Raw genomic sequence first — 16,825 nt, forward strand, 5'->3', positions numbered from 1 at the left:
CGGGGGAGGGGGCGTGTCCCCTTCGCCAGCCCAGACAGCGCGCAGGCGCAGCGGGCAGAAGGGGCGGGGGGAGGCCGCGGTGCTCTCTGGCCTCGGTCCCGGGACCACCCCCGAGCTCGCGGCTGCGCGCTGAGCCTCCCGCCCTCCCGGAAGCGCAGCGCCCCGCGAGCGCCACGTCTGTCCCTGCGCCTTATCCCTGGTCCCCCAGCCACCGTCCCACCCGCGAGGAGCGCACGCCCGAGCCGCGGCCCACGGGACTGGACCGGGATCATCATGGGCAGCGTGGCCTCGCGCTCCGCCTGCGCGCTGCCCCTTCTGCTGCTGCTCCTGCTGCAGGCGGAGCGGCCGGAGGGCGCGGAGCTCACCTTCGAGTTACCTGACAACGCCAAGCAGTGCTTCCACGAGGACGTGGAGCAGGGCGTGAAGTTCTCCCTGGATTACCAGGTGAGGCCCTGGCGCCCGGCAGCGCCTCTTCTCCCCCTTCCAGGTCTCCACTGGTCACTCGTGCGCCCCAGGCTGGAGTGGCTGGAATTAGCCAAAGAGGCTGAAGGGGGCGGGAATGACCAGAGACCAGCTGACTTCCCCGCGAGGAAGTCAGAGCCCACTCGAGACAGGCCCGACTAACCAGGGAGGGAGGTAGCGCCGCAGGTGCACTCCCTGGATGCGGATGCCCGGGGGTGGGTCCTGCATCCTGGTGAGTTGTCCTCAGTGACCTGCAGGCCCCTTGACTCTAAGGAATGCCATGTCTGATTAGCTGGACACAGGCTCTCTGTCCCAAGTTTTTTGGACCAGTTTGTCCTCGCCTGTACTGAAAAATGGCAGCGAGAGGAAATGGGTTCTTGGGTTTATTTTTCCCTCTCTCCAGTGTTTGAAGTCAAGTTGGGGTGAGAGCGGCAAGTGATGGGAAATGGCGCTTGGGAAAGGAGGTGTCAGCGCAGGCTTTGAGCCCTGGCAGTGTTTCCAAGGAGTGGTGTTGTGGCTGCTGCCATATGGCTCAGAAAAGCTCCTAGCTCCTGCAGTCCTGGCTCCTTTGAGACATCTCATGGCTCACAGTTCAGGGGAGCAGGTCTTTTTTTTAAATTCTATTTTTAATTTATTTTATTTTATTTTATTTATTTATTTATTTATTTTACATCTTTATTGGAGTATAATTGCTTTACAATGGTGTGTTAGTTTCTGCTTTATAACAAAGTGAATCAGTTATACATATACGTATGTTCCCATATCTCTTCCCTCTTGCTAAATGAATGCTCCCCCTTAGAGATTACATTGTTTTTGGCGGGGGGTTACGCGGGCCTCTCACTGTTGTGGCCTCTCCCATTGCGGAGCACAGGCTCCGGACGCGCAGGCTCAGTGGTCATGGCTCACGGGCCCAGCCGCTCCGCGGCATGTGGGATCTTCCCGGACCGGGGCACGAACCCGTGTCCCCTGCATCGGCAGGCGGACTCTCAACCACTGTGCCACCAGGGAAGCCCGGGGAGCAGGTCTTGAGCGAGAGATCTGCCCCTAAGGTTTAGTCAGCAGATCTAAGAGTAGGGAGCTGAGTGGGAATTATACCCAGACCCGTGTCTGCTTGTGGACACCTACTGACAGGCATTACAGAGATGAGTTGGCACGGGAAGCAGGAGTAGGGGCAGGCCACATGGTGGGCCCTCTCTGACCAAAGCCACTAAAGGAGGCATGTGCTTGGGGACAGCACTATGTGTGATGACCTCCGAGTCACTGATGTGGCCACTTTCACATGTCCGTGGACAGTGTGGAAATTGTAGCTGGGTTAACAGGGGTAACCTAGATACCGTCACCAAAACATGATCGTTGTGAGGATGGAGGGGCCTGAGAGGTCATCTGGTCCCTGCCAGGTCAGGAACCCCTGCTAGAGCAGGTTCAGCATAAGTTTACACACCTCCAGCATTAGGAAGCTCACTCATCACAAAGCAAATTCTTCCATCTGGACAAAAGGAAATTTTAACATTTGGAAGCAGATGGAGGCCATTGACTGTGTTCTTTTTTTTTTTTTTTTTTTTTTTTTGCGGTACGTGGGCCTCTCACTGCCGCGGCCTCCCCCACCGCGGAGCACAGGCTCTGGACGCTGAGGCTCAGCGGCCATGGCTCACGGGCCCAGCCGCTCCGCGCATGTGGGATCCTCCCGGACCGGGGCACGAACCCGTGTCCCCCGCACCGGCAGGCGGACTCCCAACCACTGCGCCACCAGGGAAGCCCGACTGTGTTCTTTGATAGACCTTAGCTGTAGTCATTGACCACCTCTGTGATTTCTGCCCTTTGCAGGTCTTATCTTTCCTGTGTTGACAAAGAGAGTTTGAACTAATGATTCCCGAGGACTCTCCCACCTCTGGTAGTCACTGATTCTGTGAAGGCTTCGGTCTATATTTGCTTTCCCCTTGCATTCCATCAGCAGTAATATTAACGTTTACCAGACACGTTCAGCAGTTTACTTAACCTCGGAGCCTCAGTGACCTCTTCTGTAAAATGGGGAGGATTAGGCTATTTGCACTCTTGCAGAGCAAAACTTTGGGAGTCGGGCGACATGGATTTGAGTCTTAGCTCTGTCACTTTCAAGCGGCATGACCATGGCCAGTTAACTTCAACTCTCTCAGCCTCAGTGTCATCCTCTGTAAATTGGGGAGTGTCAGCCTTTAGAAGGCTGTGAAGATTAAATGAAAAAAATGTTTGTGACATGTCATCACAGTGCCTGGTCGGCCTTTGGGAAGTGGTGTTTGCCTCTCTGGTAACAGCAGACTGTGGGTGTCTTTTGTGGTTATCAGGTCATCACTGGAGGCCACTACGACGTTGACTGCTATGTGGAGGACCCCCTGGGGAACACCATCTACAGGGAAACCAAGAAGCAGTATGACAGCTTCACACACCAGGCTGAGGTCAAGGGCGTTTATCAGTTTTGCTTCAGTAATGAGTTTTCCACCTTCTCTCACAAGACCGTCTACTTTGACTTTCAAGTGGGCGACGAGCCCCCCATTCTCCCAGACATGGGGAACAGAGTCACGGCCCTCACCCAGGTGAGTGGACACTAACAGGCTGAGATGAACCCCCTCCCCCCAAGCCTGCTCCTCCTCGTCTGTGCCCGTCTTGGCTGATGAGCGACTAGTCACCGGCTATCCAGCTCCAATCTGAAGTCTCAGTATTGACTCTGCCCCTCTGTTCACATCCAGTCCTACAAGACCCTATGTTCTCCTTTTGGTCTTCCTCTCCATTCTTTAACTGGATCCCTGCAGTGCTTTCCTCTGGTATTCCTGCGTTCCCATTTAGTCTTTGACACAGCACCACTTTCAAAGTACACATAGTAGCATATGCCTCTCTGCTGATATGGTGTATCTACATGAGAAAGACCAGTCCTACTCTGTGTGGTATATATTAGTTAAGGTAACAACGTCTGGCTGTTATAACAAATAAACCCCAAATATCAATGGCTTAGCACAATGAAAGGTTTTTTTTTCCTCACTCAAATAATAATCCAGAGAGTGGGGATATGGGTGGAGGACTTTCCTCCATGGAGTGACTCAGGAAGCCAGGCTCCTTTCTTGTCATCTTTCTGATGTCCCTTAGGGCTTCAGAGTCCTCTGTTTCTAGCCACCAAAAGAAGGAGAGAATGATAAAGTCCCATCTGCTTCTTAAAAGCCCTGGCCCAGAAGTGACGCCATCACACCCACTCATATCTCATTGTTGAGAAATAGTCCTGTGGATGAAACGAAGGCGGCAAATACAGTTCAGTTGGGCAGTCAACTCCTAGCAACAAACTTCACAATCTGGAAGAGAAACGGTGACACTTTTGGAGGACAGATCGTCATCTCTGTCACCCATGGCCGTCACAGTTAACGATAATCCGACCCCAGCCTCCTCCATCAGTCTTCCCTCCTGCTATTTAAGCTTCTCCCTCCCTCCCATATGCAGGCTCTGAGGCTAGGACTCTGTATTACCCCTGAATACCCAGCTCCCCAGTGCCTGGGGTGTGGCATAGAATAAGAGCTCACCAAATAGTTGTCAGATGACTGAGTGGCAGGACCCAGGGAAACCTGTGAGACAGGAATGACCCTCTGTGGCCGCACCTGTTCCAGGCCCAAAGCCAGAGCATCTGAGTCTCCAGCAATGCCAGATTACCTTCTGGGTTGCCCTCCAAGGTGACCACAGGCTCCATTCCTCTGTGGCTTTGACCATGGGCTCATTCTCTGAGCAGTTGGAGGTTAGCACTGCACTGTCCAGTCAGTAACAGCTATCTACATATGGCTGTGACATTTAATTAAAATTAAATAAAAAATTCCCTTCCGGGCTTCCCTGGTGGCACAGTGGTTGAGAGTCCGCCTGCCGACGCAGGGGACACGAGTTCGTGCCCCAGTCCGGGAAGATCCCACGTGCCGCGGAGCGGCTGGGCCCGTGAGCCATGGCCGGTGATCCTGCGCGTCCGGAGCCTGTGCTCCGCAACGGGAGAGGCCACAGCAGTGAGAGGCCCGCGTACCGCAAAAAAAAAAAAAAAAAAAAATTCCCTTCCTTGTTTGCTCTATACCAACATTTCTAGTGCTCAGTAGTCACAAGTGGGCTGGTGCCCACGCATGGAGCGTTCCACTGGACAGCAGTGCGTTTGAGCTTAGCGGCGTGACTGCTGATAGTAGTTCCAGCCCAGGGTGTGTCTTAAGTGTAGGATCTTTCATAACCTATCCTCTCAGGAGGTCTGTTGGTCATTGATGAAATAGCTTCTGTTTTGAAGACTTTGTGAGTCTCCAGAAACTGAGCTGAAGGACTTCTCTCTCTAAACAGTGGAAAAGAAACCAGTAGAGAAAAGGCTTTGTGGATTAGTGCACTAGAGGCGTTCTTTCCTGGAGCCTTAGAATTAGAGTTTGGTTTTGTTGCAGGAAGGAGTGATTGCACTTCCCCCCTTCTACATCTGGGAACCTCATCCTTCCTCCTGCCCAGCCGCAAAAGAGCTGTTTCGTTCTCCTTCTGTGCCTCTGACCCCCCTGCCTGATCTGTGCCTGTCTCAGACAGCTCCCGCTCGCCTGTGGTGGGCCCGTGCTCAGTCTGTACCCTGTACCCGGTGGTGGGAGTATGAGGTCAGAGGGTGCTGTCCCAGCTGTCAGCCCTGCGTGGAATGCGACCCTGTAACCCACGGAGCTCCAGGATGCTCTGATCAGAGCTGAGATTTAAGGGTGAGGGTTGTCAGGGGATGGACCAATTGACTCTTCCAGGAGGGTCAGGGAAGTCTTCACAGGGAGACTTTTAGCTTAAAGCGACACTCTGGGTGCTTGCCTAGGAGTGTGTCTGGCACAGGAGGAGGAAAGGCCTCCTGGGTGGGGAGAACAGCAGGTGCCGGTATTCAGGGCATCACTTTACTTTCCTCACTGGCCCTGATCTTATTTTGCTTGGCATGGATCCCCTTTCTACCTGAAGCTGTCTTCTCCCTTCCCCTGAAGCTTCGTCCGGCTCAGTGCTGGGCCAGAGGCTGTGTGTTCTGGCACCAGTAGCAGTCCTCGGGTGAAAGAATAGGATCCAGAGTGACCGCATCCCAGGACAGGGCTCCAGGCGAGAGGGACTTGTCTTCGGCCTGAGTTCCAGCACGACCAGGCTCCTGGCAGAGGACATGGGCTAGGGATGCTGCTGAGGGAGGCCAACCTTGAGGTGCCCTGGGCATCCTGAGAGTCTGGGAAGATCCTAGCGGAGGCTGAAAGTTCCTGACAGAGGTCCAAGGTCCGGGGCTGCCTCAGTGGTAGTCGAGGGAAGATTAAAGGTTTTCCTAACTCTACTCTGAGGCCAGCTCCTGCGACGCTGCCTTTGAGCTCTTGAAGAATTTAAAGAGCCAAGCGCGGACTTCCCTGGCAGTCCAGTGGTTAAGACTCTGCGCTTCCATTGCAGGGGGTGTGAGTTCGATCCCTGGTTCGGGGAACTAAGATCCCATGTGCTGCGCGGCCAAAAAATAAAATAAAATAAAGAGCCAAGTGCTTCTATCCGTGGAGGTCCTGATGAGGTGAGGCTGCAGGGATTTGCTGCTGGTTACACAGTGAAGACCTGGGCATCAGCAGGTGGTAGAGACGGGATGGGATGTGGGCATGGGATGGAGGGAAGGGATGGTCCTGGGAGGGAGACAGGTCAGGGTGTCTCCAGAGACTACCTGTCATGATGGAGCGGTGCCCACAGTCCCCGTGAGGCGCCCGGACACTGGGAACCAGCCAGGGCTGGAGGTCTCAGCGGGGTGAAGTTCGCACTGCAGGAGAGCTGGGGACCCATGGCCCTGGTAAAACAGGGCTCTTTGCAACAGAAGGGCCTCTGCTGGCTTCCTGCTGGGTAGGAAGCAGGCTGGCTGGGTTGCCTAACTGAAATTTTGTGGGAACAAGCTGAAGCGGTATCTTAGACTAACGCCAACGGCAGATCCCAGTGGACGGGGAAGTAGCGTGTTTTTACGGTAAGGGGATGCTTCCAGGTGTCTGTGAATCTTGGTGATGTGTGGCCCTGGGGTCTCCTGTGAGGCCCGTGCTAGGTTCTAAAGGTGTCTGCTGTTTTTAGACGCCAGGAAAGCCGTAGAATACCACCTCCTGCTCTGTTACCTCCTGAGAACTGGCTTCCTTCCCTGTCACTGATCGGATCTGAGGTTGTTCCTGTAGAGACCTCAGGTTCTCTTCATAGAAGTGCAGTGCTTTATTCTGGCTGGTGACATCTGGTCCACATCTTTGAAGTGATGCCTTACGTGGCATATCTGATGTGTCCTCTGCCCGGGGTGTCGGCACCCGTGGTTTCTGTGTCCTCCTCCGTTTCTCTTCCCCTCCACCTCCCCACTCCCACCCCTTCTCCAGTGATTCTGGACCCTGGGAGGAGGCTGGAGGCACCAGCCTATACTGCTGAACACCTGGGCTAGGGCTCAGGGGTCCCAGGAGCTCCCAGTTGAAGTGAGTGTAATGTACATCTTCAGTTTCTGAATGAGCTTGTGATGGAAATAAACAGAGGGTGGAATTCTAGCCTGGAAAACCAGTGAGCCCGTCCCTAGTGTTTAAAAACAAAGCCTCTGGGCTTCCCTGGTGGCGCAGTGGTTGAGAGTCCGCCTGCCGATGCGGGGGACACGGGTTCGTGCCCCGGTCTGGGAAGATCCCACATGCCGCGGAGCGGCTGGGCCCGTGAACCATGGCCGCTGAGCCTGCGCGTCTGGAGCCTGTGCTCCGCAACGGGAGAGACCACAGCAGTGAGAGGCCCGCGTACCGCAAAAAAAACCCAAACAAAACAAAGCCTCTGTGTATTTATACATTCTAAACGTGTGTATGTATGTCTGTGTGTACACATGCATATGCATGCATATACATAAGGGCATGCATGTGCATGTATACACATGTATATGTGTATCTCTGTTCATCCCACTAATTTCAAGAATGATCTTCTCTACTTTGTTACCGAGTCCCCTAAATCGCTCCCAGATCCGCTCTTCTTCCCCCACTTGGTGACCTTCTTAATTGAGGGCCTCGTCTTTTCTTCCCAGCAGAATTGCAGCCACCAAAGTGGTTTCCCCACCACCAATCCCCCGCTGCATCATGGCTGGCAGGGAAGTTCTCTTAAAGTGGGATCCTTGCCTTGCCATTCTTCTGCTCACAGAGCTTCGTGTTAAAGTCTTGACTCTCAAGGCCTTTACCGTGAGCTTCCACCTACCCATGACTTCCTTCCCACATATCCCCAGTGGGATGCACATACTGGGCCCTGAATATGGTCTTTGCCATGCTTTTCTTTCCTTTTTTAAAAAAATAAATTTATTTTATTTATTTATTTTTGGCTACGTTGGGTCTTCGTTGCTGCGCGTGGGCTTTCTCTAGTTGCGGTGAGCGGGGGCTACTCTTCCTTGTGGTGCGCGGGCTTCTCATTACAGGGGCTTCTCTTGTTGCGGAGCACGGGCTCTAGGCACGCAGGCTTCAGTAGTTGTGGCACGCAGGCTCAGTAGTTGTGGCTCACGGGCTGTAGAGCACAGGCTCAGTAGTTGTGGTGCACGGGCCTAGTTGCTCCGCAGCATGTGGGATCTTCCCCGACCAGGGCTCGATCCTGTGTCCGCTGCATTGGCAGGAGATACTTAACCATTGCGCCACCAGGGAAGCCCTGCCATGCTTTTCCTGCGTGGAATGCCTTCCCCTCATCCTCTGCCTGGTGACATGCTGCCCATCTGTCAAGGTTCAGTTTATCTCTTCCCTGTGTCAGGTACGCCTCCATCTCTGGCAGGATTAGCAGCTTTCTCTGAGGTGTTCCCATAGCTCCGCTCACCCCTCTGTTGTTAGCTCTTTTGGCATTGCAGGAAGCTGATTACATTCTCTAAATCATGACCTTCTTGAGACCCAGGACTGTGTCTGACTCTGATTTCATCTCTCAGTTCCCAGGGCCCAGCACAATGTCTGGAAGGCGAGTAGGCACTTAATAAATAAACATTTGAAAGAATGAATTAGTGTAGTTTGGGCCATCAAAGAAAACCGAGTATGATTTGGAATTCCTGTAGTGTCATTTTGAGAGGTGTCTCTCCTGAGTTCCCCAGCCCTACCTTCAATAACCGTGGTCTTCTGAAGATCACCAGGGTGCTATAAATATAGAACTAATTGGCCTTACCAAATCTTCCTGTGTCATGGTCATAGGGAGTGACTGGAAGGGCATAGTAGGGAAGCGTCTACAAATGACATACTTTGGTTCCACTTTGACACAGGTTTGCATAGGTTAAGCCTGACTCCACTCTGTGACCTCTTTCCTGGCTCCTTCACAGTTTAGTCCTCTTCCTTCCTCTGTGACAGTTGACATGCCTTCATCAACTCTGGAAGCATTACCAGGAGAGCGAGGAGGAGCAAGCCTACAAATGCCACCATTGTCTCCAATGCAGAGGTCTTTACCCTGAGAGGTCTCCTCTGGTGGTTGGCATCTGAAGTCAGTTGTCACTTAGGAGTCCCCTTTGGAATCAACTTCTTGATGTCAGGAACCCTTCTCAGGATCATTTGTCCATTTCTTAACATCACACATCTGTAGGTACAGACGCACCTTGTTCTACTGCACTTCACAGGTGCTGTATTTTTTACAATTGAAGGTTTTGGGCAACACTGTGTTGTCAGATGATGGTTAGCATTTTTTCAGCAATAAAGTATTTTCTAATTAAGGTATGTACATTGATTTTTTTTTTTAGACATAATGCTATTACAGTCTTAATACACAACAGTATAGTGTAAATGTAACTTTTATAGGCACTGGGAAACCAAAAAAATCCCCGTGACTCACTTTATTGTGACATTTGCTTTGTTGTGGTGGTCTGGAACCACACCCGCAGTATCTCTGAGGTATACCTCTACACCCTACCTACCAAATGTGGGGAAGGTGAAGAAGCCCCATGCTAACTGCAGTCGCAAGAGAAGACCATAATATAGCCCAAATAATAGGGCACGCAGGCATCACTGAGAAAGCAGGATCAAGGTTCCCCTTGGAGAAAGTGAAGCACAAACGACCTTGTTCTTTGCAGTGGATTCTGCCCCTTGACCTGATGCCTAGTCGAGATCCACTAATTCCATCTCATACACAGTGACCTTGTCAGTTTTCGCTCCACATGACATTTCACCACCTCTTCCCTATAGATCAGAATGAGGGGGTCAGCCAACATGTGCAGAGGAAACCCACACCCCTAGGAGGTAGACCAGTTGTCAGACAGAAGATGCTGCCTTGTCAACACAGAGGCTAAAGGGGAGCTTTTCTCTTTCCTCATGTAGTCTGGTTCAGCTCCTAGAATGGCCCAGCGTTAAGAATATCTATGAAGCAAGTAAGGGCAACCTGTTTTTTTTGGTCATGGTCTCCCCTTTGCCGTCCAGAAACTGTTCAATTTGTGAGGGAAATGAGGGTTTCACAGGGGTCCACCAAGGTGGTGACACAATGGTTTGGTCCCTTCTAGCTTACGTTGAGCTTTATAAGTAGTTCACCTTTGGAATTTGGGAAACACACGTCTGTTGGATGCTTAAGAACTTCCGTAGCACAAGAACTTATTGTTGGGCTAGAATTTGCCGGGTTTTGGATAAAACGATTGCTTTAGAGGTTGCCCGTGAGTAAGAACACATGTTCTTTCACAGGCATGATGTCTTGGTTTTCTTTTGCCGAGTCAATAATTACTCCTGAGGGCTGAAGACAACGGCCGTTCATTGTCTCACAGTTCTGTAGGCTCTAAGCCTGGGCCAGCTCGGCTGGGTTCTCTGCTCAGGGTCTCAAGGCTGAACTCAGGTTGGGCTGGCCTCTTCTCTGGAGGCTCTGGGGAGGAGTCTACTCTCACCGTCGTCCCGGTGGTTGGCAGAGTTTTGCTCCTTTTGCAGCTGTAGGACTGAGGCTCCCGTTTCCGTGCTGTCCACTCCTAGAGGCCTTTTTCTGGTCCTTGCACGTGACCTTCTCTATCTTGAGGGCCAGCAACGGTGCACGAATTCATTTGAATCCAGCCTGTCTGCCGTCTCCTTCAGCCACCAGCTGGAGAAAGCTCCCTGCTCTGAAGGGCTCCTGTGATTTGGTCAGGCCCACTGGATGGTCTCCCTCTCTTAAGGTCAACTGTGACATACAGCGTAATCACAGGAGGGGCAGCTCATCGTCTGCACAGCCTCCTGGGATTGGAGCAGGGGACCTTGGTAGTGGGGGTGGGGCGTCTTCAGAATTCGGCCTGCTGCACGTAATGGTTTAGCAGGTAAAGGAAGTTGTGAAGTAGTATGTGTTATGTGTGAGTATATGCATGTGTGTGTGCACATTCATGTGCACGTGTCTATGTCTTTGCACATGTTTGTATGTGGGTATGGGTCTATGTACATGAGAAATGTATGTCTTCATATGTTTCTGTGTATACACAGAAGTGTAGGCAGCAAATTTAATAGAATGAACAGTAGATTCAGAGTCAAACACAATTGTGGTTTACTGCACACCCTGCCGTTCATTAGCTGTGTGACCTCGGGAAAGTCATGTAGCCTCTTTGAGCCTCAATTTCCTCATCACTATGTGCAGTAAGCAATCAGGCAATCCTCCTTAACATTGGGAGTAATGATCCCTGCCTGTCAGGGGTATGGTGAGTATTAAATAAGAACACAGGACAGTATTTGAAAGCATAGGTTCAGGACTCAGACAGTTGAGTTTAAATCCTGACTCTGCCATCTACTAACTATGTGACTCTGAACAAGTTACTTAACCTCTCTGAGCCTCAGTTAGGCTTATTATGAATACAACCGTGTCAGATCCTTAGCACAGACACACAGTTAGCATCCAGTAGAAATTACCTAGGATGTTGAAGATCACATTTGCTGTGTGTGTGTGCTGGATCCTGTTCTTTTCTGAGGGTTCACAATGACTGCTTTTCTCTTCCTGCCTAGATGGAGTCCGCCTGTGTGACCATCCACGAGGCTCTAAAGACGGTGATTGACTCTCAGACGCATTACCGGCTCCGGGAGGCCCAGGACAGGGCCCGGGCCGAAGACCTGAATAGCCGAGTCTCTTACTGGTCTGTTGGTGAGACGATTGCGCTGTTTGTGGTCAGCTTCAGCCAGGTGCTGCTGCTGAAAAGCTTCTTCACAGAAAAACGACCCGTCAGCAGGATGGTCCACTCCTAGTTGGGGCACTCTGCTCCCAGGCCCCTCACACCCCAGGACGGAGCAGCTCCCTTTGGTCACAGGCTCCTGGGGCTGGTGGGTGTGACCCAGGAGCTGCCTGGAGAAGAGCACAGGGTAACATGTTCTCACCTTGCCTTCTATTCAGATGCTTGGTCCTTGTACTCCAGCAGCCAAAGCTCATAGAGCCCAGTAAGTGGAAGGCATCCAGCTGCATTATGTGTGCAACACTGAATGCAGAAAGGGTACAATCAGGCTAGGGATTGGCCAGTGTGGGAGGGCAGGCAGGCAGCTATCCAATGGCCTGGCCCGTAGGAGGAACCCCAAGGGCCCAGGCCCCCAGGGAGCAGCTCAGGGCTCTCTTTTTGCTCCATGACGCATGGCCCATTTGGCTTGTGTGTCCTATCCCGTGTGGAGGAGACAGGGCCCTGTCTGGCCTTTCCTCACATGGAGCTCTCTGTACCTGTGGAAACCAGGCCTTGAAGCAGCTTTGCAGAAATCCCCATCCCAGGTGAGCCATGGAGTCAGCCATGCAAGCAAGAACAAAATGGTAGCTGGGTGCCTTGGTTGGCTGTGTATCTCCTAGAAGGCAAGACTCTGGCTAATAAAAACTGTCTGTGAGCACCATGGACACTTGTGCCATTATTTCTTTGCTCTAGAGGAGCTCATGGCTTAATGGGGAGCATTGGTGTACATATAAATAATTACAGCATAATAGAGCAAGTGATGCCTCAGAGATGTGTATGTGTAGGCATTTGTGGAGGGAGTAGTAAATAACTCTCAGTTGAATGAAAACAGTGAAATAGGGAGTTGGTTATTTTGTGTTCTCAGACCCTAGTGCTTACTGTCAACAACTGAGTCATCATTTAATCCAAATAGAGGGGCTAAGAACAGAAAAAGAAAAGACTGAGCGATGATGAGTGGCTCTCCCAAGGCCATTTCCACAGCAGCTACAGTGGTCTCTTTAAAACTTAGTCAGACCCTGTCACTCCTGCTCAAAACCTTCCCAAGGCTCTGCATGTCATTCACAGTTCATGAAAGTCCTCACCGTGGTCTCTGAAATCCTGCATCTGGCACCCCAGCCTCTGGCCCTGGACATCCCCTACCCTACTCCCTCCACTCTCTTCTCCCATGTCTTCCAGGTCCTGCTGTTCCTATCACACCAGGCCATGCTTCTGCCCCAGGGCCTTTGCACAGGTTGTTTCCTCTGTTAGAACACCCTCTCCCTGATAGCTGCATGACCTGCTCCATCATTTCCTCCTAACCAATGTCACCTTGTCAGTGAGGTCTCTCCTAACCACTCTATTTAAGATGGCATCATCTCACCTGTCCCTGGCCCTCTGTGTCTCTGTCTCTGCTTTACTTCTCTGTATGTCATTTATTACCATTGACAGATATGTTTACTTGTTTGTTTATTGTCTAGATGTAAACTCCATGAAGGTAGGGACTTTGTTCACTGCTGTATTCTTAGTGTATAGAATAATGCCTGATATATACTAAGCTCTTAATAGATATTAGTTATTAGATGAACAGCCTTGCCCATTAGTAAGAAATCAATGCATACAGATCAAGTGTCTGTATAGTAGGTCTTGAGGGAAGATGATATGATGTCTGTCCTAAAAAAAACCTACCAAGAAACCTGAAATCCTGAGCTGTCTAGCAAGCGTTAATAGTGCATTGTAGGGAACAAAATAAACAGTCCCGTGAGAAAGAAACTCCATGAGCCTTACTTAGCTTGATTGAAAGATAAATCCTACTTATACCTGTTCATAGAGTTTTGATGGTATTTCTTCTCTAAGTACCAAGTATATATAAAAGATTTTTTATGAAATATGTTTGCAGTATAGTGAAAAACAGTACAGCACATCCTTATGTGCCACTACCTGGATTAAGCAATATAATGTAACTGTTTCCTCTTAGAAGCTGACATTCTGTGCCTGCCTCTCCTGCATTTTGCCTTGGGGCTACCATGGCCCCCCTCCTTTGCCATGATTTGAGTGGCAGCAGCCAGGCCACAGGTGCCTGTGTAGGGCACGACCAGGGCAGAGCAAAGGCCCTGTCCCTGGGTGGTGAGCAGTGGTTGACCAGCTGCCCCAGGGCATCTACTCTTCCCTGTCCTCCCCTCCCTAAGATCCATGGCTGGTGGATTAAAACCTAAGGCCGCTCTCTCATCCCAAGGCTGTTCTTTCTGAGTGTTTAAAGTGAACATTAAGGGACTTCCCTGGTGGTCCAGTGGTAAAGAATCCACCTTCCAATGCAGGGGATGTCAGTTCAATCCCTGGTCGGGGAACTAAGATCCCACATGCCGTGGGGCAACTGAGCCCGCGCGCCACAACTTCTGAACTCACACCTCTCAATGAGAGAGCCCACATGTGCAAACTACAGAGCCCACGTGCTCTGGAGCCCGTGCACCACAGCTAGAGAGAGAAAAAACCCCATACGCCACAACTTGAGAGGAGCCCACGCACCACAACGAAGAGCCTGTGAGCCACAACTAAGACCCACTGGAGCCAAAAATAAAATAAAAATTAATTAATTAAAAATTATAAAAAAATAAAGTGAACATTGAACAACAAGGCTGGCAAGTATTAGCAAATGAGGGTCACCCATTGTGATTCTCCATCCTGGGGCTCCCTCCCCCACCACCTCATTAAATCCTCTGCAGAGACACCAGCTAGGTCCTAGACTTTAGCCCTTGTCAATACACATTCCCAGACCCCAGGGGAACATGAATACCCAGGCAGAAACAACCAGACCCCCAAGGATACCAAAAAGATAAAACACCTTGACCACCATTCAAACATGTCATTTGAAGCAAAGTTGTTGGAACGTGTGGACCCCAATTTTTAAGTAACAAAATAAATATACTCTAAATGAGAAAATATTAATAATATTTAGCTGTAGCAAGAAGTTGTAATAAAGAACCAAGTGAAAATGTTACGGATGAGGAATATAAAAGTAGAAATGAAGACTACTCCAGAGGAAATAAAAGCATGAGATAGAGCTGATCTGTATGAAAAACCATCCTAGATGGCAGCAGGAAAAAAGGAGAAAATATTAAAAGAAAAAAAAAAAAAGCTAAGAGATAGGAAAGGTGAAAATAGAAGAGATAAGAGATGGATAACAGGTGAACCTGAAGTAGAAAAAATATATTTGAAGAAATAATAAAAATACATTTATTGGAATGAAAGAAAGGAAAGATCTCAGAGCAAAAGCCCCACAGTGACAAAAAGGGTTGAGGATTGACCAGGTGAATCCCCATATGGACACATAATGACATTTAAGAATACCAAAGGCAAAGAGAGAATTCCAAATGCCTCCGGAGAGAAAAACAAATCCTCTGTCAATCAGACTTAAGTTAGATTTTGCAATAGCAACATTGCATGCAAGAAGAAAATGAGGGCACATTTTTTAAATAGAAAAGGCAAGAATAAAATAACCCCGGAGTTTAGCCAAATTGTAAACATGAAAACCCACTGAGAAATCTCAGGCATGTGGGACCACAGCAGAGGAGAAGAGAACTAAACCTCAGAGGCAACTGTAAAACATATGAGAACTGATATTTATTGTCTAAAACTCTTGGGCCAGAGTGAAGGAGGAAAGAAAATACATGCCAACCAAATACTGCCATTCTGAACAAGGTCCAGAGAGTTTAAGATGCAGGCAGAGAGACTAAAGAGAATGAGGGTATACTAAAAGTTCTTGTCTCGTTTGGGAAAAGAAACTGATATTGATGATTTTAAGAAATCAATAGAGGGCTTCCCTGGTGGTGCAGTGGTTAAGAATCTGCCTGCCAATGCAGGGGACACGGGTTCGAGCCCTGGTCTGGGAAGGACCCACATGCTGCGGAGCAACTAAGCCCGTGTACCACAACTACTGAGCCTGCACTCTAGAGCCCGTGAGCCACAACTACCGAGCCCACCCGCCGCAACGACTGAAGCCCGTGCACCTAGAACCTGTTCTCCGCAACAAGAGAAGCCACCGCAATGAGAAGCCCGCGCACCACAACGAAGAGTAGCCCCCGCTCGCCACAACTAGAGAAAGCCCGCGTGCAGTGATGAAGACCCAACACAGCCAAAAATAAAATACGTAAAAAATAAATTGAAAAAAGATAAAATGGAAAAAAACCAAAGAGCTGGAAGTTATCAGGGAAAAACCGAGAGATCTGTATAACAAAGGATATCTGTCATGCAGATAATTGGCATCCTTAAAGAAGAAAGTAGAACCACCACAACAAATCTAAAGACATAAAAAAAGAAAGCTTTAATAAAAATAAAGGAAGACCCCAATCCTTGGTTTAAAAGGGTACCTTGCATTTTAGGAAAAATTGAAGCAGAATGATCAACACAGACATATCCTAGTGAAGTTACTGAGCTTCAAAAAAAAGATAAGGAAACTATCAACATCTATGTTACATTAAAAACAAAGACAAAAAGCGCAAGCAATTGACAAGAGGAAATCATGTGCTTTCCAACTTTTCTGACATTTACTGTGAGACAGATGGAAAAGTAGCGTCTACAAGGAATTTAGGTAAAGAGAGTGTAGACCAAAGAAGGTTATAAACTACTAGCTTGTCATTCACGTACAAAGGCAGCAGGTGACCATTCTAAAGCTGGAAGGAACTCGGGACAGAGCCCTCGTGAACCATTATTGAACAAGCTGCCCTCCTGGGAAGCTCTAGAGAACCAGGAAGTAAAGAAGCCATCATAGAAAGGGCAGATGGTCAGGAAGTGTTTCATCCATTAAAATAGACCCCTGAGATGAGACAACTATGGACAATCTAGTTAGAATAAATTTTATAAACTCTAATGATTTAAAAATAACAATACAGGCAATGGGGAAGATAGGAGAAAGTGTAAATGCTAATCTTCTTATTTTTAAGGTTTAAGAGAGAATACTAATTATAACAACTACAAAAGAAATTCTATTGAGCTCTTGCTATGTGCACATTTCTAAGTGCTCTCTGTATATCATTTCAGTTGATTCTCACAACAGCTCTATGACATAAGGATTATTAATATTCCCATTTTATAGATGAAGAAACTGAGGCACAGAGAATTTATTCAACTTGTCCCAAGGCCATACAGCTAGGAAGTGTCAAGTGAAAAAAGCTATTTGATCATCTCAAGAGGCCTTGAAAAATAAGTTAATAAGATTAGGAAAATCCATTCCTGATGGAAACTTCTGATCAAGGAATAATTGGTCAGGGGTGTGTAAGGGTGGCAACTGGAGTGTGGCTGCAG

General features: G+C 49.3%; 1 protein-coding gene across 1 annotated transcript; it reads left to right on the forward strand.

The window, feature by feature from the left end:
• Positions 1–119: 119 nt before the first annotated feature.
• TMED3 (transmembrane p24 trafficking protein 3) lies at positions 120–12,209 on the forward strand. Its single transcript, XM_081227321.1, has 3 exons — positions 120–444; positions 2,784–3,032; positions 11,349–12,209. Exons 1-3 carry the CDS (start codon positions 274–276, stop codon positions 11,583–11,585), a joined length of 657 nt encoding a protein of 218 aa, XP_081083447.1. The 5' UTR covers positions 120–273; the 3' UTR covers positions 11,586–12,209.
• Positions 12,210–16,825: the final 4,616 nt, after the last annotated feature.

This window comes from Mesoplodon bidens (genome assembly GCF_964165515.1).
Source record: "Mesoplodon bidens genome assembly, chromosome: 3".
NCBI classification, from domain to species: Eukaryota; Metazoa; Chordata; class Mammalia; order Artiodactyla; family Ziphiidae; genus Mesoplodon; species Mesoplodon bidens.